The 26610-nt window shown below is 36.7% G+C and overlaps 3 protein-coding genes across 9 annotated transcripts; 1 reads left to right on the top strand and 2 right to left on the bottom strand.

Annotated features, from left to right (window-relative positions):
* Positions 1-526: 526 nt before the first annotated feature.
* On the top strand, positions 527-6320 carry LOC137740844 (probable galacturonosyltransferase 15). Its single transcript, XM_068480649.1, has 6 exons — positions 527-1016; positions 1383-1426; positions 3194-3346; positions 4536-5117; positions 5215-5517; positions 5644-6320. The coding sequence occupies exons 1-6, from the start codon at positions 803-805 to the stop codon at positions 5926-5928; spliced, it is 1581 nt and encodes a 526-aa protein (XP_068336750.1). The 5' UTR covers positions 527-802; the 3' UTR covers positions 5929-6320.
* A 1231-nt stretch (positions 6321-7551) lies between these two features.
* On the bottom strand, positions 7552-14571 carry LOC137740202 (agamous-like MADS-box protein MADS1). 7 transcript variants are annotated; one of them, XM_068480032.1, is made up of 9 exons: positions 14262-14560; positions 13748-14038; positions 9046-9133; positions 8651-8712; positions 8455-8554; positions 8311-8352; positions 8144-8185; positions 7888-8057; positions 7552-7784 (listed from the first exon to the last, which is right to left on the bottom strand). In XM_068480032.1, the coding sequence occupies exons 2-9, from the start codon at positions 13972-13974 to the stop codon at positions 7781-7783; spliced, it is 735 nt and encodes a 244-aa protein (XP_068336133.1). In that variant the 5' UTR covers positions 13975-14038; positions 14262-14560; the 3' UTR covers positions 7552-7780. The 7 variants fall into 7 exon arrangements, with proteins under 7 accessions (XP_068336133.1, XP_068336134.1, XP_068336129.1 ...); XM_068480033.1 differs by having other exon boundaries at positions 9052-9133; positions 14262-14543; XM_068480028.1 differs by having other exon boundaries at positions 8311-8554; positions 9052-9133; positions 14262-14571.
* A 7736-nt stretch (positions 14572-22307) lies between these two features.
* On the bottom strand, positions 22308-26223 carry LOC137740300 (zinc finger BED domain-containing protein RICESLEEPER 1-like). Its single transcript, XM_068480161.1, has 2 exons — positions 26104-26223; positions 22308-24594 (listed from the first exon to the last, which is right to left on the bottom strand). The coding sequence occupies exon 2, from the start codon at positions 24563-24565 to the stop codon at positions 22595-22597; it is 1971 nt and encodes a 656-aa protein (XP_068336262.1). The 5' UTR covers positions 24566-24594; positions 26104-26223; the 3' UTR covers positions 22308-22594.
* Between the last annotated feature and the right edge of the window lie 387 nt (positions 26224-26610).

Raw genomic sequence — 26610 nt, forward strand, 5'->3', positions numbered from 1 at the left:
TAAGTAGCCCATAGCGTAAGCCCATCACAAAACAAAAGCGAGGGAACACTCACAATTTGTCGGTGCCATTAGCGAAAAGCCAAGGCCAAATCCTTAATTAACCCTTAATCCGAGGTCCACAAACTATTAGTTAACTAACTAATTAACTAACTAATGTTATTTATACCATGTTTTTATATCATATTCCTATATCACCTTAGGTGGCATCTGATGTGGCTAATCACATCATTTGAAAAAATAGTAAAATTCAAAGAAATGAAGAAGAAAGACTTATCGTATACTACAATCATCATTAAATTAACAAGTTTTTCTTAATTATTAGCTTATTAAATAATGAAATAAATTAAAAAATCTTATTAATTCAAATAATGCAGATGTCTACATCAAATGCTATGGTATGAAAATGTGATATAAAAACATGGTATGAATAGGATTACTCCAAAATAATACCCTATAAAATTCATTCTCTTTCCCGCGGCTTTCAACGCGGTTCTGCTTTTGGCTTTTCCTCTCTCTCTCTCTCTCTCTCTCTCTCTAAATTTTGTGATCTGATTATTGAGTCGACTCTCTCTCTGGCTTTCGTTCCACAAATAGAGCCCGTGACCTCCTCCTCCTTCTCCCAATTCCGAACATCGAATCCCACTCACATTTAGAATTTTGGATCTCCCGTCAGATCTCGCCGGAGCTTCAGTGATCTCGGGGTGATCTCGGGGCAGCTGCTCTTCGTTCTCTAGCCGGCCGATCATCGCCGTCGCATTGATATGAAGCTGCTGCAGAGGCGGAGTTGCTGTTGTGGGGGAAGATGAAGTTTTATATATCCACGACGGGGATAAAGAGGCTGACGATATCCAGCGCCGGCGCCGGGAAGGGATCTCCTTCGACGGCGGCGACTCGGAGGATTTCCGGCCGGACGGTCTTGCCGTTGTTGCTGGTGCTCGCGTTAGTTTTGCCCTTCCTTTTCGTTAGAATTGCGTTCATTGTCCTTGAATCTACCACTGCTTGCTCTTCCACGCTCGGTAACTCTCTCTCTCTCTAGCTTTTTTATTTTATTTATTTTAATTTCTTAAAGTATTTAGGTAAAAATTATAAATTAATTGAAATATTTTAGAATTATCTGAAGAGGATTTTCGGGTTGCTGTGACGTGGTTGTACGTTTGGATTTGGTCGCTGCGTGCGTAATCGCAATTATGTAATAATCTGGCTGTCGGCTGTTGTACCTTATAAACTCTGATTTCTGAAGCGGATTTTCTTGCAAGTTTTGTTGTTTTTGAATACTAATGCTTTGAATGTACCTTGAATTCTGCTCTGCTGAAAATTCAGATTTATTACTTACTATTTTTATTTTTTTGGTTTTTTGTGTTTGGCTTTGGCAAATGCTGCAGACTGCGTAGGTTGGAGGTTTTTCAGCGGGAGTGACGAATCATTAGTAAGTGCTCCCCCACTACACTACTTTATTGACAATATTACCATTTCAATTTTACTTTATATAATATATATATATATATATATAAACAAATTATTTTGCACAAAATAGAAAAACTAAAAGATTTTTGTTTTGAAAGTGTTTTTAAAATAATTGAATTTTGGATGAACCATTATATGCTTTTTGTAGAAAGCATTTTAGGATTAACTCATTTTTTTAATAAGGGGTTTCAAAAATATTTTCATCAAAAACGTTTTCAGTTATTTATTTCTTCTGAAAAAACGATTATATCTACATTAAGGGGATCTCACACTTTTAAGTAAAAATGATTCAGTTATTTTAAAATCACTTCTAAATACACTTATTATAGTTAATGTGATAAACTATGATAAACATAAGTTAAACCAGTTGATTAGAATTGTGTGTCTGCTCGTTATTTGGCGCATTCGTATGTGGCGCATAATAGACTATATTTGACAATTGAACTTTATTAAGGCTAAATTTAGAAAAATATTTTAATTTTGATAAGAATATTTCTATACTTAGCTTGATTTTTCGTAATTGATAAATGGTATTTCTGGTAAATGATGTAGTTGGTGATGGCAATTTGGTACTAGGAAAATAGAGAGCACAGTCAGTGGATAAGCACATTTGAGGGAGTGTCGGTATTTGCCTTCACTCCCCGTCAGTTGCTTTTGTAGACGCGTGGCCAGTTGGTATTGCACTCATAGTATTCTCGTCAACTTGATCTTGAGAAATATTAAAATAAAAGCCAACAAGACATACAATAATTTGCCCAAAACGTCTATTTCCGGGGGGGGGGGGGAAGAGATCCTCTCCGGATATCTCCCATCAAATCTACTAAATTCATTAATCCAGATTTTTGAAATTTGATCCAACAGCTACAAACAAAAGACTCTTATACAAATTATAATAATTATATCCGTTGAATCAAATTTTAATGGTCTGGATTAATGGATTGGGTGGCTTTGGTGGGAGAGATCCGGAGAGGATCTCTTCCCTATTTCCAGAACCAGAACTGTGACTGCTTCCACTACGTCCATAAAACGTAGTTGTCTGCCAAAGAAACCTTCATTTAGCTTGAGTGGAACCAACTGGCATTACCCTCTTTGTTTTTAGCCTTTTCATTTTCACATCAACACGGTTTGGTGCAATCAGACGGTTGTCATGTTACAGACGTGGATAAGGTTACTTGGCTAGGCTATTATGTCGGATTTTGAACCCACGTCCTCATAATTAGGGTAGAATAATCATCTTTTCCGAAAGAAATAAAAAACGGTTATCATCAGTGGCAGAATTAACATAGGATCATTGGTTGCTCATAACCCCAATGTATATTTATCTGTATATTTGAATATGACTAACTATACACAAATTGCGGCAAACTGATAAAAAAAAGAGTCAAAACGATGAATTACAAACTACTTCTTTTGTACAACCCCCTGTATGGTTATTGTAAATTTTCTTCTTTCTTTCCTTTGTCGTTCTTATCTTTTTTCTTGTGTGTGACCTTATGGTGCGCAACAAGTGTTCGGTAAAAAGCCTCACTCGATAGTCATAAGCAAAAATTGACAAAACTCGGCATAAGTTGGCAGATACCCACCAGAAGCTCAACGAAATGATCCAATGAAGTTTTTTTTGGCCAAAATTGTGACACCATTGTTATTAAATTCTGGCTCCGTCAATGGTTATCGTGCTCATTTAATCATCTAATAGGTATTGTTTTGATGTGGTTTAATGCTAATGAAGCTCAGAGAGGAGTTGACAAGGGCACTGCTGGAAGCAAAGGATGGTAACGTAAACAATAACGAGCAAGGGATCGAGTCGTTTAACCAGCTGGTCCAGGAGATGACGTTGAAGCAACAAGATGTCAAAGCATTCGCTTTCAAAACAAAGGCCATGGTAAAAACTCACTCGTTTTTAACTTTTTACTAGACTCACTCAATAGCTAGCGGTTAGTTTTGTTTCCTTTTCCTTTATTACTTTTGTGTGTTTTCTGGTAGGGTGATGCAATGTCTATTGTCTAGTCCACAATTTCGGGTTGGTAAATTGATCCAAAACCCTAACTTCCACCTACCCCTTTGGGATTATTGACCTAATAGTATTTGTCTTGTACCTCGGTCTGGTCAACTCTCAAACAAATCTAATTTAATTTGTTTCTATTATTGCAATAATTAATTTAATTTGTTTGCATTATTACAAAATAATTGTATTAAGAAGACTCCTTGTCCATGTAGTGAACTTCTTTGGCATTTTTATGTTAAGGAAAAAAGGAGGATGATGACAGATATGTAAACTCATTGATTAATATGAATGAAAAAGAGATGGTCCAAAACCGGTGCAGCCAGTGTGTTGGAACCTAAGCTAGTCAGCTACCTGCTTCCAGTTTCAATTCAAAACAATTTCCATTTTTCTACCTACAGAGTTCCTTGACCGTTTGTTCAAAACGAATACAATATTTCTCTAGCAGTAGTGGGTAGAATATACATTCGTGTTCCATTATTTTTGCTCAAGGTGTCCTTTTCTGATGACAGTAGATTGAAGATTGTTGTCCCATCACTATCCATGCCAATTTTTTTCCGTGTTATGTTGTATTTATGCAAAATCTCATAGTTAAGCGTCTTTCACTTAGATTACTTCACGTTCTACTTTCTAGTTCTTAGTAGGAACCTACCTTTGATTTGAATGTGCCAGCCTTTGGACCACAAGAACTTTGAATGGCTGTAAAGTTTTGCAATTAAATTGCCGTGTTAACTTTGGCCACTTGTTGCTAGCTGCACTTAGTTGGACAAATGAGCTTTTTCAAGTTCAAAATTTGTCTTGAAGTAAAGTTCTAGTGGAGAGTTAAGATATGCATTCGTCAGCCCTATTGTAAATTTTTCTTTGAAAAATTTGAGATAAAACTTGTGATAACTAGCAGATAATATATGTTAAAATTCTGAAATTGAGTAGTAAATTCAAGAATATACAAGGGTGAAGTTTCTTATTGATCCATAGTAATTAGTTGTTTATGACTTGCTATCAGTTTGAATATCTGTTGATAATAATATACTAATTAATTAACTGAAGAATAGCTTGTTGTTTAATGCAGCTATCGAGAATGGAACACAAGGTTGAGTCAGCCAGACAGCGGGAATTGTTTTACTGGCACTTAGCCTCACATGGTATGCCCAAGAGCATACATTGTCTTTGCCTCAAATTAGCTGAAGAATATGCTGTAAATGCAATAGCTCGATCTCGTTTACCTCCACCTGAATATGTTTCTCGACTTTCCGATCCCTCCTTTCACCACCTTGTTCTTCTAACTGATAATGTCCTCGCAGCTTCTGTCGTTATCTCATCCACAGTCCAAAAATCAGCCAACCCTGAAAATTTGATTTTCCACATAGTGACTGACAAGAAAACTTATACTCCTATGCATGCATGGTTTGCAATTAATTCTTTTCAATCAGCAGTGGTGGAAGTTAAAGGGTTACACCAATACGACTGGTCTCAGGAAGTAAATGTTGGAGTCAAGGAGATGCTAGAGATCCACCGCCAGATTTGGAGACATTACTACAGAAATTTGAAAGATGATGACTTTGAGTCTGATGGAGAACATAAAAGATTCTTAGAAGCTCTGAGCCCCAGCTGCCTTTCCCTTATGAACCTTCTTCGAATTTATATCCCCGAGGTAATTGCTCTATTTCTTTCACAGATATTCCCTAAGGAATGGTTGTTGTTGAATATGAATTTGTAACGATATCATTTAATTTTCATTGGACACACAGCTTTTTCCAGATCTCAACAAGATAGTGTTCTTGGACGATGATATTGTTGTACAGCAGGATCTATCTACTTTGTGGGAACTGGATCTCAATGGAAATGTTGTTGGTGCAGTTGTCAACTCATGGTGCGGTGACAACTGTTGCCCGGGAAGAACTTACAATGACTACTTCAATTTTTCACACCCTATCATTTCATCCAACTTCGATCATGATCGTTGTGCATGGCTGTATGGCATGAATGTCTTTGATCTTGCAGCTTGGCGGCGGACCAATATTACAGAAACATACCATCAATGGCTACAATTTGTAAGTATATTCTCACATTAGCCAGTATTTTGTGACTTGAAACTGCTTGTAAATAAGAAAACATTCATATTTGTGGACTCTTGAGACTCGATACCATGATACTAATATCTTATGTGCACTTCGCAGAACCAGAAGTCTGGGTTGACATTGTGGCATCCAGGAATAGTTCCACCCGCCTTAATTGCATTTGAGGGTCATGTGCATCCTATTGACCCACTGTGGCATGTGGCTGGATTAGGTTCTCGATCCCCAGAGGTTCCCGAAGACATATTGGAAGCTGCTTCCGTTATACACTTCAGTGGCCCAGCGAAGCCATGGCTCGAGATTGGGTTTCCAGGGGTACGAGGCTTGTGGAACAAGCATGTAAATTGTTCAAACAAGTTTGTTAGGAAATGTAGAATCATGGGGTGAAGAGGACGAAGTCCTTTAACTCTCCGATATTCATTTTGGGACAAATCCCGAAAGCAGAGTTTGGGGAAGCAGAGGGAAGAAGGTTTCGGCTTCAGTCTCTGCTCACACTCAGCTCTGGACACTTCAGATGGTGTTATTTCATGTTCATAAATCATAGTAGACAATAGCCGAAGAAGGTACGATGCGAATATACGATAGAATCAGGATGTTCAAATTCAACCTTCAATGCATATAAGGGATGTAAAGCTTCATGGATGCATCTCTCTGACGTTATTTTGTAAATTTTACTCAGGTAACTGAAGTGCTTAGTTAATCAGTGATGAAACTTGTTAATAAGGCTTATCTACCATAATTGCTCAAGTTTTAGAGTAATCTTATTCCTGTTCTTTTTACTTGCTGTATTTTAAAAAGAAACAAAGAAAAGGAGAACAAGGCCGCCAATAAATAAATGGTTTGGGCGGTGCTAGCATCAGTTGTTTATGCATCTTGTGATTATGAGGCATTATTATAAATGGGTCTTGTAATGCATCTAATTGCTCAGTCACATGCCCATACAATAAGGGATGACGATGTGTTGTGAACATTGCGTAGACTTACTTTTGTTATTGTAAATTCATTATTTCACGATTCTCAAAGCATTCTTTACCACAACAATAAGTATGTTGGTGGGCAAGAAAATTTTGGGTAAAGACAGTCCGATCACGTTATTAGTAGGACACTTCTTGCAAAAGCATGAGACTTTCTGCATATGATTCCACAAAGTTTTTATTTGATGCGAGAGTTACCCTAACTGCCCTAATACATAACGAAAGATGATGAAGTTGTTTTTGTTTGAAAGTGTTCTAACTAATGGTATAACATACGCATATAAAATGTATCCACATTAATATTTTCACATGTACAAATTTTCTTAGCGTCTTTGGTCCCAAATGCATACGTCCCTTACATGCGCAGAAAATGACGTTTACCAATAAAGTATATGGTAGAGTGGTACCACTGCCTTTGCCTACAATTGCTTGCCTCCAATGGATTTTATTCCAAATAATTGAATACGTTAAGCACAATGTTGTGCAGTTGGGCTATATTGGGCACACTGCAATAGATGAGCAGCTCACGCGAAAGTGATCGAAATATTGCAACTACCCTCCCCCAATGGCCCATTTTCTCTTCGATAAAGTCAAAAACCTAGTTGTCACCCTGGCCATGCACTTTCTTGGCTCCTAGGGCAAACATTATACCAGAAATTTTCTCCCACGCAGGTTTTTCGCCGAGTGAACGGTTAAGTCTCAACCACTTCTTTTTGTTCTTTCATGCGCAGGAGAACAGAGCTCAACCTTATAATCCATTTTTTACAAAACGAAAATATAAACGAACTTTGGGGAAACTACTTGTAAACTGTATAATGGTATGACATGTGTGCACACATTTTTCTTTTCACTTTGTTTTAATTTGTGAAGGGAAAATATTTGACTCATGTTGGAAGTAGTCATTCCTACTTACCGGTCAATTATAGTGTGCACGTATTATTCTATGTGTATATTTGTCAAGTTATGCATGCGTGTTGAAACTGTAATTTGCAGAAATTAGGAATTTATGCAGATGAACAAGATAATAGAGATGATACTTTAATTAGGGTGAGAAAATAAAATTTACTATATATGTTATCACAGAATTGGGGTACATCATCACACACACACACACACACACACACACATATATATATATATTATTTAGAACATGAGCCAACTGGTTCTCCCATATACATAAAAGCTACAACGTCAATTATCTCATAGATTTATGAAAACAGATCAGAGGATATGGATAGAAGAACATCAGACGGCAGTCCAGCATTTCAACTGCATCCAAAGACCAAAAGTAAACAGTAACTAATTATCTCATCTGTATGTGATTTAGAAAGAAAATATAAATTGTATTACTAGTAATGGTAATAAAACTTACACAAGTTGGAGAGCTGTCTGGCCTTGGCGAGGGTAATGGTTATTATTGGACTCCAAGATCACAGGGAAGAAGTTCCTGTCATACGAATTCGAAGGCATTGAAGGATCGTAGGAAGTTCCCGGCATCATATGTGTTTGCTGCTGCTGCTGTTCCCTCTCGCTTTCAGCTATCTGTACCATTCATTCATTAATTTTATCATTCGTATTCGTAATTAAGTTTAACTTTTCGGTATTGGCTTATGCATTTGAATGTTCACCTTTGCTCTCAGAAAATTGTTGTGGTGTTGCAGCTCAGTCTCCTGCATGCACGAACGTACGTAGTATTGTTTTTAAGAAGTAGCATATTGTATAAGTAACATGAAGAAAGTAATTTGGCACCAAGGGAACTTAGTAGTATAGACTGTATAGTAGAAGATAGAGTTACCCTCTTTTGCATGAATTCGATTTCAGAAAACAGGATTTCATTCTGCGGTTTATCCGAGCACGTCAGTTGAGATTTTGAGTAGGGATTAAGTAAACTTGAAGGAATTAAACAGATTTTTGCAATTAAAATAGGGAAATGGAGTACCTTTTTGGATCTTATTCTGCTGATTCCTTTCTCCAATCTTCCTTCTAGGTTTTTCAGTTCCTTGACTTTCAAGGTGCTAAGGGATTCCCCCAGTATATGCCTGCAGGAGAGAGAGAGAGAGAGAGAGAGGCAGAATGTTTAGATGGACAGAAATTAGACAATGTAGTTAATTATTAATGAAATCAACTTAATTTACCTGTTTGAATTCTGAATTTCTCGGATCTGTCTTCGCAGTTTCGATGCTTCCTGCTGATAAAACTGAGGCCATGTATGGTGACAGCATTAGACAAACTCGTAAAACCAATTTGTACCGTTTCAGTACATACAAATTAAATGAATAAACAGTGGACGAAATTAATGTCTAGAAAATAGGAAGCTTAAACTTGGATCAGGAGCATTACAATTGCTTATCTAGGGTTCAGGGTTACAATTAGTTGGCCAATAATGTGGATTAGGTGACCAAAATTGGATATAAATAGTTAATTTATAAAGAAATTAACTATTAGGCTTTCCTTCTACATAAGGACTTCCACTTCCAAGCCTGCTATAAAAAACATTATCCTTTTCTATTCATCATCTAAAGAAGTTTACCTTTACCTGAGTGTTAGCTTCTGATACAGATCCACCGTCGGTAGAATTAGCGCATGCTTTTTTGTACCTGTCGATTGTTGCTCTAACGCTGCAACGGGAAAAAGAAATTAAGCTAAACTTCCAAATTTTTATGTGGTTCTTCAAACACTTAAATAATTTGGAATAAAATGCCCTATTTCTTAGGTATTTTAATTAGAAATGGCACCAATATAGGAAATATTGTAGAATGTTGCCCTAAAAGGGATAAGCTAGGCGCCTAGAGGCCAACCATAACACCTCGTAAGTCAAATAAATCTGCCCCACACATTGAGAGATCAAAACCCTATTTCTTTATTCTATCATCTCACTCTCTTATTAATTATTAGTCACCATGCAGAATTGCAGTACAACAAAAACAAATAACCCAACGTTTTTGTCAAGCCTTTTGCATATTTTCTCAGATTCTCTCGCCTTGAGAAATATTAAAGTTCCAAGTGAACCATCATCAAATCTTTGAGGGTTTTTAATTGGTGACTTATTTTGGTCGATCGTGTCGGGGAAGAAAAACCTTTGTGGCATCATCGAATCGAAGCAATCTTACGTGGACGTCTTGATTCTTAAAGATCAAGTTTCTTGCTGCTTCTATGTGAGGTAAAACTCCTAACTATCATCCTCAATGTATATTTTTAGGTGTATATCACATGGAAATTGCGTTTTCAATACTTTATATGAACTAATCATGAACGTTATGGATACCCTATAGATATACAACGTTTTGTATATGGACTAGCTAGCATGAATATCGTTTCCTGTTTGATCATGGACCCAACTCAGAACAACTGTTATGGAAGTTAATTAGTAAAAGAATGTCTGCAAAATCCAAATTCGGAGAAATAATGTAAGAACCTCAAGAAATACACACACATATATAGACATTGAGATACATACACACGGAAACAAGAACCACCAACAATTTACTTGTTAATTGCCTAGGCCTAGCTATAACACACCGTTACATTAGGGTTAAGAATTAGGAGCATCGATTTATGAATACTTATACGTGTCGTTTGGTATCAAAGATTGAATTGGATAACTCACTAGATTTAATGTTGTTGTTAGAAAGAAATAATGGATGCTAATGCCCAAATTTTGTCATAGTTGAAGATAGAAGAGGATCATAAAGAAAACGTATCCCTCCCAATTCTATCATTTCATGATTTGAAAGTTGATATTGTAGAACAAAGTGAAACCTAATATAACGATATGACTGAATCCTGATCGATTTTCTCTCAAAGAATATAGTCTTCAAAATATACACATGTTCTTGAAGTATATTAGTTGTCATCTAAAACAATGGTAAATATCAAATTTGTCATTTTTGCCAAGTTACGGCTCATGGCAAGCAATGAAACGAAACGAAAAGGAGTCGAATGTCCAAAATAACATTTAACACAAGGCACATGACTTATTTCAGATTAAAATTATAAGATAACAAATTAATGATTTTCAAAAATTAATATGACAAATTGCTTACAATTTGAGTTCATATGACAATGTAAAAATTGTGTATAAATTTATATGACATTTCAAAAAATATCTCTTTGATAATATTATATATTAGCGACTCTTCCACCAATTCAACTCCATTGCTTAACGATATGTTTTGAATAAAACAAATTGTGGGACCAAATTTGCTAACTTAAAAAAGTAGCAACATTGTAAATATAAACACATAAATTTTCCAATGGTACCAAATATACAAAATAGATTAGTATTTTCAGAGGGGCTAAGCTGTATGGCCAGATGTGGCTCTCAACCACCGTTGATGTTATGCAACATAGAACAGAACAAAAAATTGACCCCAAAAAAGAAAAACCAAAAGAATCAAACAAAATCATTCAATTTCACTGTACTCTTGGGGAGTTGTTACCTTAATTTTGTCGAGCCATGTAGTGATTGGTTGCCTCTGCCATGCTGGCAGAAGATCCCCAAATATGATTGGCTCCCCTCTCACAATCTCTAAATCTACGCCACGTGTCAGTAAACCTTTACACAATGACCAATAACCCTAAGGAACAGTCCTATTCCCACCTGATGACCCCAAAACACCAAAAGACCCCTTAAATTTTTACGAAGTTATGGTATTAAACAAGTGAATTTTATTCATATAAAAGAATTTATTTCCTTTTATGTCCTTGAATCTCTGAGAGAAAGATGTCTGTTTTTGCAGCCACTATTAGCATTTTCTTTTCTTCACAGACTTATCTTCTCCATTCCGCTGAGTCATTTCATCTTTCCTTCATTCATCTCTCTCTTTTCACAGAGTCAGACAACTTTTCTTGGAGTATATGCAGGAAAATAATAAACAAATCTATGTATAGATACGGTTCAGTAAAAGCATGATAACAATTAAACACGATTCTCCCTCTTCTGGGGTTTTGCAGTGATATATGCACATATATATACACACACACATGAATTTTGAAGCATAAGTTAGAGTCTCTTTTGTTTTCTTGATGACATTGTTTCCAGAAAGATGAAAGAACTCATGACTAATTGCTTTATGTGTCCACAAAGAAAGTCGAGGAATTCTACCATAAAACCAATTGACAATATGGGGAGTAGCCCAACTTTTTATAAGCCCACACTAGGTACATACTCCATCAATGTGAGATTTATTCTCAACAATACATAGATATTAGAGTAATTATAATGCACACAATAAGAGTAAGGAGAATTATTTTTCATCTTTTTCACCACAGGAACTCAAAAAATAAAAAGAAACAAAATAAAGGGAAGATATTGGAAAAATGATAAAAAGTGAGAAGAGAAGATGGACGTGAAGGGAATCATTTTGCCACAGCAGCTTCTTTGTCCGGAAAAAGGATCATCGTGGATCATTTTACTGGGAATCCTAGGGATTTCATGATCGTAACCGTTCATCGTACATTGTGAGATGAGAAATGATTTCAAAATTTAAAATTTAGAATTAAATATAAATAGTACCTAACAAAAACTGACCATATGATATACGATGAACGGTCACGATCGTGAAATTCCTAGGATTCTCAGGAAAAAAATCTGGCGAGGATCATTTTCCCTTTGTCCGGACAGGAAGAACAGAAACATCATGTCTGACGTGACCATAGATTCGTAAGCTGTAAACTCAAAGAAACAACAATACAGCTCGCTCACTCACACAAGAAACCCTAGGCACATGCTACCACTTCCTAATATATATAAATATACATATATATATATATATATATATGTATATATGTATTAAACAGGCGAAATTTCTATTGTTTTCCAGAGTATTTGGGCCATTAGATCCAGATTATTGTATTTTTTTACGAAGAATCTGAACATCAGAAATTTCGGAGTATAGAATACCCCCGAGCATACTAGAAAAGTACCCCCAAAGTATTGGTACTGGACTTTGGGTTTTAAAACCCTAAACACAAGATCTACTGATCTAGCCTTCCAGACACACCACAATGATGAAAACAGTCTTCATCTTTTTGTGTGAATTTCAACATATTCTATGGTATTTGGAGAGTAATACAATGAAAGAATTATAACAAGGTTTCAAGATTCCCATTTGAGTTTTTTAGTCGTAATTATTTCTTGTGTGATTTCTGTTGAAGATAAGACAAAAGTTTAGACATCCGGTACCAGTAGGCTTTTGAACCTATTTCTCAGCCTTGCAGCTGACTGATTGAAGCATGGCTTGGTTGATATGTAATTTGACTTTGAAACCCTAGCTAACAACACCCTAGCCTCCTCCTTTATGTTCCAGAAAGGGTCAAAGAGGACAAAAATTAATGTATAGTACATAACTACAAAAAAGGTGTTGAATTTACTTAGGTCTGGCAATCTGATTGAAGTTTTTATTTGGGTTTTAACTTGTATATACATTCATTTTACTTGGACCAAAAAATACATACAATTTGCTTCTTAGCTGAGCTGACATGTTTACTTAGGAAGCGTCATGAGATGAAGGGAACTGGCTAATGAGAGTTGGACAGCTTTGTGATCTGCAGACATACATTTTATGGCCTACTGATAGATGACATGTGAAGAGAGAGAGAGAGAGAAGTAGTTTAACAACAATGGAGATACATGGAAGCTGATCTAACAGACCTGCAACTCTTTGGAACCCTAAGATTGTTGTCATACAAAAACTCCTCGGATTAATACACAACTTCCTCTATTTCTATCTGTGATCCTACAGATCTGCATCCAGAGAGCTAAGCTATAGAAAGAATAGGCACAAAATATAAAGAAAATATAAAAAATAATATATTACCCCAAAGATCAAAGTTTTCTGGTTGATAAGCTGAAATATACCTCAAAGCTTACTCAAAAGAAAATTACTCATTTCACCCTGGCTAGCCACACCCAAAACCAAAAGAACAAAATAATTAGTCTAACTGCTCCTAAACCAGTCTTAATATTTTGTAAACAACAGCGAGATTTAAAAAAAAAAAAAACAAGTTAGCAGTTAGAATTTTATGTGTAACCAAATAATCAAAATTAGCTTCCAGCTGAAAAGTTAAGATCATATATATAAAGGAATATAGTGATTAATTGAATTGGAAAAGACTACTTGAAGATCAAATCAGAAGAACTCAGAGAGAGAGAGAGAGAGAGAGAGAGAGAGAGACCCTGAAGTGCAAGAACAAAACAGTTAAATATGTCAATTACAAAGTAATATGCAAACCTGTTGTTAGCATACTCATAGAGGCGGCCACGGGTGGAGAAGACAATAAGAGCAACTTCAGCATCACAAAGAACAGACAATTCATAGGCTTTCTTAAGCAATCCGTTGCGGCGTTTGCAGAAGGTGACTTGTCGATTGGTAGTGTTTTCGATCCGCTTAATCTCAATTTTGCCTCTTCCCAATTTTTTTTGGGTAGAGCTCTCAGGTGCTTGATTTGGGAACTCCATTGTTGCAAGGATGAAAAATGGCAAAAACCCCTCCAAATAGATGAATTGTGGTTCTTTCTGTTAGCTAGCTAGCCAAGAAAAACACCAAAAAACCACTCTCTAGTTAAAAGGCATGATCAAGATCAGTTGACAACTATATTTGTAATAAAGCAATAGACATAGATTAACCTATTGAGTTATGTGTGAGCTTTATTTTTGTTTAAGACCACTAAACCAACTTTTAAAAGAAAACAAAGCAAAGTAGGAATAGAGGATTAGGGATATATAAACACAAAGAAAATAATTACTTCTTGACTTTGAGTTTTTCTTTTGGGGTTGCAATTGGCAACCGGAAGGAAGAATTGCAGAAGTGGGAAGTGGGTAACTTTTTTGGTTAAAGAGATTGGACAGCAAAAATGGACGTCTTAACCATCACCCAACACATCCTCCATTATTTGCTTTGTAAGGATGATAGTCTAGAAATATACTTACTATATGTGTATCTATCTACCTAGCTAGGTTGGATTATATAGTAATGGAGGAGAGGAAGTAGTAGAAATATAAAGAGGGATGGAGAAAACAGAAGAGGGTTTGACGTGTATTGCTTTCTCGCTCCATTAACCGTCCATCTCTTCATGTATGGGAAAAGTGAAGGTGTTAAAAGGGTATTTGGAGAGTTACCTATTTTTATGAATGGAGTTTTTGGAACGGGACCCATTTATTCTGGAAGTTGCACTCAAGAGCTTTATTTTCATATAAAGAAAAGAAAAAGGAGAGGGGAGGTCATGGTCTTTTTGAAGAGAAAAAACAAAATGAGAGGACCTCTCATGTTTTTGCTTCTTGGATTTTTGAATTGGCCTTTTATTCTAGATTTGTTTTCTGATCTCCCCAAGAGTACTACTTCTGTTCAAAGTTTTTCATCTCTCTCTCTCTCTCTCTCTCTCCCCCCCCCCCCCCTTGCATTATTTGAACATATATTTACTAACAAGGGTAGTGACGTAACTGAAAGAGACTCCCATGCGATCTTTTGTGAAGTGTTCATGACAATGTCCTATTTTTGAGTTCATTTATGGAAAGTATGGAGCATCCTCTTTGATTCATTGTGCTACCATTTTACATCAATATGGTGCCAATGCCACAAAATGTAGGTCGTCTAAGAGATGTTTTATGCACGCATATATATGTAACAATGCATGACCACCATCAATTAGAGGGAAATTAGTTGTATTTACCGAAAAAGAGAATTTACTTGTTCAGGATGTGAGGAAGAGTGTTAGCCATATTGGTTATGTTTAATGTTGAAATTAACATCAATATTAGAAATGAGATACATTATGCTTGTAAGACTGTTTCCTACCCTAGGCTAAAAGCGAAAATACCCCACTTATTCCCCCTCCCCCCCAAAACACAACCCAACCCAAGCTAAATCATTGGGCTAAAAGCGAAATGCTAAACCTGGGCCTAATACACCCCTGCCCCCCCAAATTTAGCCCACACACACATGGACTCGTCCAAAAAATACCCACTCTCGGCTTGTTCACTGGCCCACTCGCCCCACGCGGCCCTCTCGCCTTTAGCGCTAGACAGGGGGGCCCACTATCAGGGCCGTTGTCGGCCATAACCCAGAGCCCAACGGCTCTTTTCTGCTTCCAACGGTCCAGATTCAAAATTTATTTATTTTAAAAAAAAATGTTATTTTAAAATTCATTGAATCCAACAGCTGAGATCGAATATAATCAAATCTAACGGTAAAAAAAGAGAGGATATAAAGGCCTAAATTTAAATCCAACGGCTAAAATAATTAAAAAATTATTTAACTCAAAATTCACCTAAAAACTCTGTAAATGCCTATGTATTTGTTCAAACATCCACATAAAACTCAAATTTCTCCTACAATTCTTCCAATTTTTCTTTCTACCATTTCTTTCCATTTCCAAATTGTTAAAGATGGCAAGAGAGTATATTAGAGGTCGTAATTGGACATGTGAGGAAGATGTTGCTTTATGTTTGGCATGAGTTTCTGTTAGCGAAGATGGTGCAGTTGGCACAAATCAAAACAAAAAGGTTTGTGGGATAAAATCATTACAAAGTTTCAAGAAAACTGCAACGGCGGCGGGAGGGACGATGGTGGTGTTTACGATCGGTGGAAGACTATCAACAAAGCATGCACTTTATGAAAGAGAAGCTTGGAGAGAGCCGTGGTTGGCATGGCTAATGGAAGGAGCGACACATAAATTGTGAGTTTTTTTCTTGATATTTTATTTGTTATGTACATAATATTATTTTGCAACTAATTGTTTTTATGTATTTTTTTCATAGGGTGAAAAATCAATTTTTTAAGTTGCAACATGCTTGAGACATCCTCAAGGATTGTCCGAGGTGGGGAACTGATGCGGACCAACAACTGATGCGGACCAACAATGGGGAAAATTATTTCAACGTAAAGCCGCACCGACAAATGCCGGAGATGAAGGTGTCGATGAAGGTATCGATGAAATGACCCCAACTCCTTCTTTTGTAAGGCCCCCGGGAAAAGATAAGCAAAATGAAGCAAAGAGAAAAGGGAAGTCCCAAGATCCTTCGAGTGGACACATTGCTACCGGAATTGCAAGATTGAGCGAAAGTCGTGCAGGCCCTCTAACAATGGCCCATCAAGCTTGTAGGATCTCGAATGCTTTTTTCACATCCTTCCCGTAAGACTCTTGCCTCTACGAAAATAATTTCTTCTTTGCACTATCGGGATAAGAAAAACTTTTGACAAAGGTAGACCAACTAGGATAAATACCATCAGTTAGGTAGTAACCTAGCTCATACATATTACCATTTACCTTGTACCGAAATTCTGGTGCCTATCCATTGACAACATCATCGAACAGAGGAGAAGACCAAAGAACGTTGATATCGTTGTTTGATCAAGGAGCGCCGAAGAATGCATGCCAAATCCATGTGTCATAAGACGCCGTAGCTTCGAGCACAATGGTTGGCTTGTTATGACGGCCCTTGAGCAGTAGGACAATTCTTCCACTCCCAATGCATACAATCGAGACTTCCTATCATGCCAAGGAAGTCTCTTTTGTCTGCCTTATATAGAAGCCTCTTCAAATCTTCACGATTTGGCTTACGGAGGTAAGTGGCTCCATATATGGCTTAAATTGCCTGACAGAAGCGCTTCAGGTTCTCAATAGCAGTAGTCTTCACAAGTTGGCAATACTCATTAGTTGAGTCTGCAGAGCATCCATTAGCTAGCATCTGAAATGCAAATGTGAGCGTCTGATGAGGTGATAGACTTTGTCGGCCTAAGACATTTATCTTCCTTGCAAAGTAGTGGTCATGATTGACAACTGGGTTCAATATGATTTCAAAAAACTTTCTCCTTATCTGAAACTGCCTTCAAATCATGAGTAGGAAATCTTCGATGCTTGATGAAATAATCTTTCATCATTCGGTCATGACATTCTTCTTTATCACACTGCACAAATAAATGTCCCATGACATAACCACGATGGCTAAATTCGGCATGGTGCTCATGTTGCATAAGCGAGTTTGCAAGTTCAACTTCGGCGTTGATCATTTCAGCATCCTCAATGTCAAGCCTTGCTTGGTATTGTGTCATCTGCATTGCCCTGCTACACCTTCTTCTATCACCCATTGATGAGATATTGAGGATTTTTAGGAAACAAAAACACTTTGAAAGTTGAAAGATTGATGAATATAGAGGATGATTGAAGGTTGAAAGATTGTGTGATCAATTGATATTGGACCTATGTTTATATAGAGGATGATTGATGAAAGTTGAAAGTTTGGTGAAAGTTGAAAGATTGGTGAAAGTTGAAAAATTAGTGAAAGTCGAAGGCTTACTTTGTGGAAAGATTTAGTGATTTTTCAATATTTATCGGAATTTAAATATTTTTAGATTAAAATGTTCATAAAATTAATTCACGATAGTCTACATAATTTTTTTTTTTTTAAAGTTAATTTAAGAAAAAAAAAATTAGCCAAAGTTCATTCTTTAATAATCCCGGACTAAAATTTTAGGTCATAAGGGTTGGAGCAAAAAAGTTGTTTCTGTGCTAAAAGCTAAATTTTCCGGGCTAAAAAATTTGGCTTTTAGCCCAAGAGTTGGAGATGGTCTAAGGAGTTGGTTTTTTTTTAGATTCCAGCATGACTAGAGGTTACGTTTTGCGGAGACTTGCTCCAAAAGAGGTGTATAACATACAAAATTAATCACACATAATTGATACAAGTATGCGTGAGGTGAGTCCTGGGGACACTCCTTTAGTGCAGGAGTTTCGCTTGTGTTTCTCTAAGATCTTCTGGGGTTGCCTCTTAAGCGAGAGCTTAATATTGTTATCAAGCCACTTCGAGCACAACTATGTCTCAGACAGCGTATAGAATGGTGCTAGCCGAGTTGAAGGAGTTGAAGACTTAATTACAAAAGTTAACATATATAGACCTAGCAATTTCCCCCTTGGGTGCACTAAGGTTGTTTGTAAAGAAGAATTATGGATCCACAAGATCAGGTAACTAAAGCCTTGAGTAGCTACATAGTGGATAAATTGAGACCTCTTCCTCTTGTAAACAAAGTAAGTTTCTTAAAACTGTTCTATCATAATGTGCGTAAATGCAGCTACTAGGGTTTTTCATTTTTACTTAACAGCTTCACTTCAACTTGTCAGCTGAAATGTACATTGGTATTTCTCATGTAGTTTGGTATTATATAATAATACTTATGTGCAATATTATGTGCATTCGACATGGGCTGCAATGCATATGGATCGATCAGTCTCTACGTGATATCATGCCATGCGTGCATGCATGCACCCAGAAGGATCTTAATTAGTTATCCCTCGCTAGGTATAGCTATAGTACTAGTTGATTGGGCCACGGACCTGATATACAGGTGATGTTTCCACGTAGCATTAATAGCCACCATCCTAATTCTAACCCTAATCTAATGGTCTTACAATAGCTAGGCTGCCCTGTCTACTTAGATATGATTTGATATTAAATTGACCATATCTAAACAACCACGGACCATATTCTTCTCCAATCTGAGTTTTGCTCACGTCCCGGATGAATTCAAGGACATATTCAAAGAAATTCTGAAGAATGGTTTGTGGATTACGAACGGCTATATTGCCATGATACATTGTACAAGGCTATAATTGCTGTGCACGTATGAAAGCTCATAACACTAAGACCGAACGTACGTATTTCCTCTCAACTGCATTTTCCTGCTATTTTTCTTGAATTTAGTTTGTACATAGATTGCAACAACAATCAATACATGAGATGGATTTATGAGGGTAGATTTGATGTTTTATATAGTTTTATTTGATGCATATATATTGTTTCAAGCTAACTATGTCTTCACTATTCCAGTTCTGCTAATCACGTATTTTTGGATATAAGATTGAATTTTGTTTGTTCCACTCCTTATAAGGGCATGTAAGGTTTGGTAAACTTACAATGTGAGACATCTCTTTACATCCCCATGTGCCCCCATCATGTGTAACTGTAGAGAATCACACAAGGGTCAACCTACTCTAGCTAATACCATAAAGAAATTTGAGATTTCACCATAAAATCAATTAGAAATATGAGGAGTAATAAGAACGTGTAAGTTTTTGGTAAACTTTTGATGTAAGATATTTCTCACATCCTCACATTCTGAACATGAGGAGATTGTAATTGATAGTTAAAAAAAATGGTTCTATACTTAAAGGAGGATAGAAATGGCGTTCTTTTTACACCTTTTTATACACAAAAAAGAATGAACCCTAAGTTTTGACCAACTTGAAGTCTCTTAACAGATTCTTCAAGATCTTAATTTCCTAGAAAATGAACCGTATTGTTGCGGTCGCGCACGAGTGATTGCAACAAAATTCACGACTTAAAAGTTTAAAGTGGAGTATCACAAAATGACAAGCATCATTTCCAAAGAGATTTTATGCACAACATCCCCCATGTCATTTTAGGCGCAAGTTGTGGGCAAAAGCAAAATTTGGCACAAAGCTGAATAGGATGCATTGCTAAATAGGATCACCTTCTGCTTTCTTTTCTTTTCCACTGGAGGGGAGAGAGAGAGAGAGAGAGAGAACCAATCGCAATATGAAGTACAAGCCATAATGCATCATGCATTGTAAAAAGCAAATGATAACTAAACACTTTTTTTCAACTTTTCTTAGTTCGAAAAATGAACAATAAAGATTGACTTTAAAATATCAAACGATGAAGAAACATCAGACTAGTTGATAGGCTGGATAATCTAAGACAACCTCTTTTTTTTTTTTTTTTTTTTTTTTTATCTTTCTTCCACGCTTCTCTTTAATTTTCACTATCGAATTGAAAAAATTCATCGTATTTTGAAGAGGGTAAAAGGGTATTTGCATTTCTCCTGTAAAAATTGTAAATAATTATATATTGAATGACATATTGTGAAGGGTATGAGAGGGACCACAATGATGCTACAACAATGATGTTACATTTGAACTTGGAAATGATGGTGAAAGAAGCGCAGGTTTTCAATGCTTATACCTACCATAAATGCCACATACCCTGTCACATTCCTACATAAAAGAGGAATTGGAATGCTTGGAGTATAATTTATGTGACAACAAACTTACAAGGACATTGTGAATTTTTCTTCTAATTTTGATAATTTCATGTTACATGTATGCCAGAAGAATTGCAAAGACCTTGGTACAAATTAAATTAATGGTATAATTGCAAGCAGGATTTGGTTTGAATTTGAGCATTTCCTAAATAATTAGGCATCTTTAGAAAACACAAAAATTCTACTATAACATGTAACTAATGAATGAATGGTTCGATTTGTGGACGAGGATTCAACAACAAAGAATTCAATGGCCAAGACCCCAGTATGTTTTAAGTTTTATACACCGGTACATACCAAAAAAATCCATCAAAACATTTCACACCCTTTGAGATTTGATTCTTCTGGCTGTAATTGACTAATAGTGATGACCACAAGATGATATCACTTTTCAGTTGTCTTGGGTGCCAATTTTTGAAGTCCCTTGTAGCACAATTGTTGTGGAAATGGTGGCTGAAATTAGAAGTGGTAAAGAAATAGGGGTGTGATATTCACACACTCTTTTTTACTTCTCATACATCTTTTTAATTTTCGGTCATCGGATCGGATGAATTGAACAAAATCAAAGAACATAAATTAATAAGAGGTGTGTGAGAAGTAAAAAATGGTGTGTGGATAGCATACCCCAAGAAATAACATGGTGAATTTATTCCCAATTGAAATCGCCTAAATTTTTCCTACCAAACAAGAAAAGGGGCTTTTGTTTCTGCTAAAATGCAAAACCAGTTTTGGATAGAGATCAATTGTTTTTTAAAGGTTTCTGAAAACATGGATTCATTGGGCTTAATTCCAATGGAAAGTTGCTGGTGTTTCCTGCCAAACTCACGTGAGCAAACGTATTGTTTTAATACTATGAAGAAAGTTGATGTTTCATTTTAAAATTAATTGGCAAAGAGGAAGTGAGCCAACACCTTGTAAAGCCCTTGCAAGGTCGGTTTTCTCATCTTCCCGATATGAAACAATTCTTCACATCCTTACACAAAGGCCACTTGTTTTTGTAATCATATGCATATCTTATGTTCCACCAATTAAGCTTAATCTGTTTGTAGGCCATGTTTTAGTAGTGCTTTGGCTCTGGTTTTGGAATTTATTGCTGTTTTTCTTCCCATTCTGCACTCTGCGGGTTGGTTTGTACTCTGTACTGCTTTTGAAGAGTGTTTCTTTGATTGAATAAATGCTAGTCCATAAACTAGCTAACACACCATATTCTGTTCACTTTTTCTCTTTCTTTTGGCTTATACAGAAAGCAAGCAAGTTCCAATGTGTTGTGAGAATGCTTTTCAGAAAAGCACATTCTTTAGCCAGAACTTCAATTACAAGACAAGTTAGAAGTTTAATTATAAGCAGTAAATATGGAAAAGCATTTACCATGTAGAGGAATATCATATGGTCTCTTATATCATGCATTGCCCTGCCAAATTGTCAACCTTTTATCAACACTAATGGGACTTGGGGCTTAGGGCGACATCCACCCCTGCACCCGAGGTCATGAGTTCGATTTCTCTTTCTCCAATATCAACTTCATATGAAGGGAAGTGATTTTGTCACTCTCTTTTTAGCTTCTCTCACACCCCTCTTTATCTATGCCTGTCAAATTGAATAAATTAAACGAAAACAACAAACAAGACTCAACAAGGGTATGCGAAAAACTGAAGAGAGTGCTTTTATCCATTTCTTTTATAAATAAATAAACTGAAAATGCCAAGTTCTTTGCAACCACCAAAAAGTTGAATTTAAATTATCATTACTAAACATATGGTCTAAACAATCATAACTGCATAAAAAATTTGTTGCCTTAATGCTACAATCATAATCCAACTCTGTAAAAATTGACATAATATTTCCGTACTATGTACAATATCTGGAAACATCTACAACAGGGGAGTTTACCGAGAGATGGAAAGACCTACTGAAAGACAGAAAAACTGAAACGAGACCCATACAATTGGCTTTCCAATTTGCACCAGAATACATGAAAGATGTAGACACCGAAAATGTAATTAAATGGAACAAAATTGACCTAATTTAACTTTCGAGTTCACTTCGTATCCAGTCCCGTGCGCACATCAATGCTTGGACAGTGGCTGGGTTCATGGAACTCCAATCACGATCGAGCACTCTTCCTCCAGTGTTGAATGCTGAGTCCTTCGCAACTTTTGACACAGGAATTCCCAACACATTGCGCGCCATCATTGATAGGACAGGGTACCTAGGAGCGTGAACTTTCCACCAATTTAATATGTCAAATCCTGGTGCGTGACGAGGGAAGGCATGCTCCTCCAAGTACTTGTCCAAATCTGACTTTGTTCCATCGGTCTGAGTAGTTTCCTCAATGTATTTGTCAAAGCCACTCAGCCTATCCCCCGACTCCCTTTCAGAACCGGGAAAGTGAGAACTACCACCTACTTGCCAAGGCACAATTTGATCAAGGGAAGCTAAGCAGTTTGAATGTTCATTATACAGTGCCTTGACACACTCAAAAGCACCAGAAATATGGCTTGGAGCGCCACTGCCAAAAACTTTCCCATAATAATACTCTACCAATTTCATCTTGAATCGAGGATCTAATATGGCTGCAACCGCTAAACCCAAGCTACATCTCTGCCAATATTCCTCAAATCTGCTTCTCATCTTAAAAGCCAGAGACCTGACATAATCATCTGGATTCTTGCACCACTCATTCAGCTGCGAGTATACTTCACAAAGCTCAGGAAAATACAAATTTGTAGTTGGAGACTTGAATTTTGTGAAATTGTTGGTAACCTCAACAAAGAGCTTCAAGTAGCTCGTAATGACACTCACTCTATCCCATTCAATATCGGATGGGCACATTGTGTAGACAATGTCATTTGCATGCAAAAGATAAAATGCGTCCCTGTACTCCAAAGCAATTTCAAGCATAACATATGTCGAGTTCCACTGCATTTGATTATCTAGGCATAGGAACCTCTTACTCTCACCTCCAACTTGTTGAGCTATCTCGTCAAATTTTGCTTGTAATGCTTGCGAACTTTTGACATACCGTATACTTCCTCGAATCTTATCAGTTATCTCACAAAGTGCTTCTAGAGCATCCTGAAACATCATATAGAGAACATTTGCTGCACATCGCACATCAAATAACCGACCGTTACAATAAAGTAACTTGTTTTGGGACAGCCTGTCTCTGATTCTAATGACTATGTTGTCGTTGGTGGAATAACTATCAAAGGTCATAGAAGACAACTTACGATCAACATCCCATTCAATTAAAGATGTCATGATAATTTCTGAATGCTTGTCTTCTGTATCAGAAGAATCAACGACAATAAAATTTAAAATCTTCTTATTTAATTGCCAAGAATCATCAATATAGTGTGCTGTCAAACACAAGTACTGAGCACCATCCAAAGAAGCCCACATATCCGCACTCAGGCTGATTCTACCAGGCAATTTATCCAACACATCATTCACCTTTTGCTTCTCTTTCACATAGATCTCCATACAGTCGGCCTCAACTCTTTCGGATGTCACAAGCTCAAATAAGGGCTGTAGATTCTTAACAAACACTTTGAATCCAACATCCTCAACCATATCCAAAGGATACCCATGTAAAATAATCATTCGGGCAAGATCAAATCTACTCCGCCTTTGATCAAAGTTATTACTTCCATAGTTGACGTCATCTTTTGTCTGCTCTTGCTCAAACCTAATATTCACAAGGTTAATAACTTCATCCTTTTTCTGCTGTTGATCCAAATTGAAATAAGTTCCTTCCTTTCTCTTTCCTCTTGCTGCATAGAGTTGAGGTATAGCAAGACTAGATCTTCTCTGACACCTAATTAAATGATTCCTCAAATGCGATGTCCCACTGGTACTTGATCCGCTGAGTTTCTTTTTACAATGTCTACAAACAGCAATACATGTGTTATCAGCCAATTTAATCCTATCAAAGTCATTCCACACGACAGATTTTAATCTTGTTGATTTGATGTTCACCGCATCAGACATATCCATTGCATTGACTCTTAGTACTTCACCAGTATCTGCACATCAAAAACATAAATCTATAAATTATTAGTGGTAGGATTGCTAACTCAAAAACGAAAAGAAAGAATCAAAACAAGAAGTTGACTCAAAGATATGACTACCATACAATAACATATTATTTTTTAAAAGAAAAATTCACAAACATTTGCCCGTGCATTTTCACACAACAGAAGTGAAACAATCTAAAAGGATTCATAATAGTCTCACAGTTATGGCGAACAACAATTATACGACAAAAATTAGTGGTAGCCTTCTGTCTATGCATGTCTGTATAGGCAAGATTGGTAAACTAATTATCCAAATACCCTACACTCATGCTGGCACTAAATAAAATATATGTCTCGGGTTATAATAGGGCATCCATATCCAACAGTTTAGGTGCAAAATTAACTTAAGTAATAAGTTATGCAGGTTGCAAAGTAACAAATTTCTCAAAGATAACATCAACCAATTCAAAGAGGCTGAGCTAGAGACGTCAAAAGAAGAGAAATTATTAACAGAATCGAGCAGGCATATAATATGAATTGTTATGACGCAAATCAAAAACACGATTTGACGCATGCCATCCATGACCAAGTAAAAAGAACACAAATCTCGATTTAGCTTTTTGGATTGATGACTAATGCATTTCCCTTCTTTCAGCAGAAAAATGGCATTAATAACTCCAGAGTGTTATTAACCACATGTGTTGAAGTTAGAAATGGGCACATAGTAGTCTCAATAAGAACACACAACGAATACCGCATACTTTTACAGCAATTAATGAGTATGAAGCAAGACACCATCTCTGAAACTGCAGGCAGTACAGGCAGAATCACTCTCTACCATAACCGGAACAAGGGTTGCCGTAAAATAACTACGACTTTCGTGCAATCGTTCTACAAGTAACGCAATATGCAAAGCAACCATGCATTAGAAAATTTACCATGCCAAGCATCATAAAATTGAAAATTTACGGGTTTGCAACAAATTCCTTAGAACATTAAAGATGACTAGTTCTTCTATTTGTACCAAAAGAAGGAAGCATGAGGGAAAAGAGAACATATTGAAGGAATCATAACAAGCATAACATAATAGTGGTCCAGAAATTCGACCCGAGAATTGAACCCGGGTCCATGACCTAGAGAGAGAAGCTGGGTCGGGCATTTCAGAAACGGGTAATTAGGTTGGGAAAGACGAGCTTCTGGCTCGCCGGATCGAAGCCGGATTCCGGGTCCCGACTGACCGAACCCGACTCGAAGTGGGTCGCAGCCGGACGGGTCAAAAGGGCCCACTTTAAAACTCAATTGCGGTTCTTGGATCGGAATCCCAACATACAAATATAAAAACAATACAACAGAATCCACAACAAACGCAGAAACAAATAAAGCCCCAATTTACATTCGGATTCGGACCCAATTTTAGGGTTCAAACCCGAAAATAAATAAATAAAATTGAATTAAATTCAACGACATGTTTCAAAATTAACAGAGGAGAAATAGCGAGATCAGGGTTTGGAGACGTACAGTTGTGGGAGAAGCTGAAAGACGCCGACTTTGCGAGGGAGACGAGAAGAATTGGGGTCGCTAGGGTTTGCGGGTGTTGTGTGAAACTGAGATAGAAAGAGTGGCAGTGTGGGTAAATATGGAAGCGGGAGAGCAATTTGGTAACAAGGCGCGCAGCGGTGGGAATGGGTAACGAGGCAAAGACTTAATTCAATTACTAATCTACCCTTTCTTGTTAAAATGAGGAATTTATTTTTACTTTTTCATTTTAGAAAGTTTTTTACAAAAAATAATATTTTTTTTTATGAAAAAATAAATTCATTCAAAGAGAGAAATCACGATTACAGCTGCCACCAATATAATTGAAGAAAAAAGCATTTCTAGCAGTAGTGGGTAAAGTCCTATCCTAAATAAAAATAACATGAATAGAGTGTCCTACACTAGTAATGGCATCAGCAAGAAAATTCGCCTCCTCAAAAGACATGAGTCCAAGATATAAAAGAAAATGATCATGCAAGCAATTTGATG

This window comes from Pyrus communis, chromosome 7, assembly GCF_963583255.1.
Source record: "Pyrus communis chromosome 7, drPyrComm1.1, whole genome shotgun sequence".
Lineage (NCBI taxonomy): Eukaryota > Viridiplantae > Streptophyta > Magnoliopsida > Rosales > Rosaceae > Pyrus > Pyrus communis.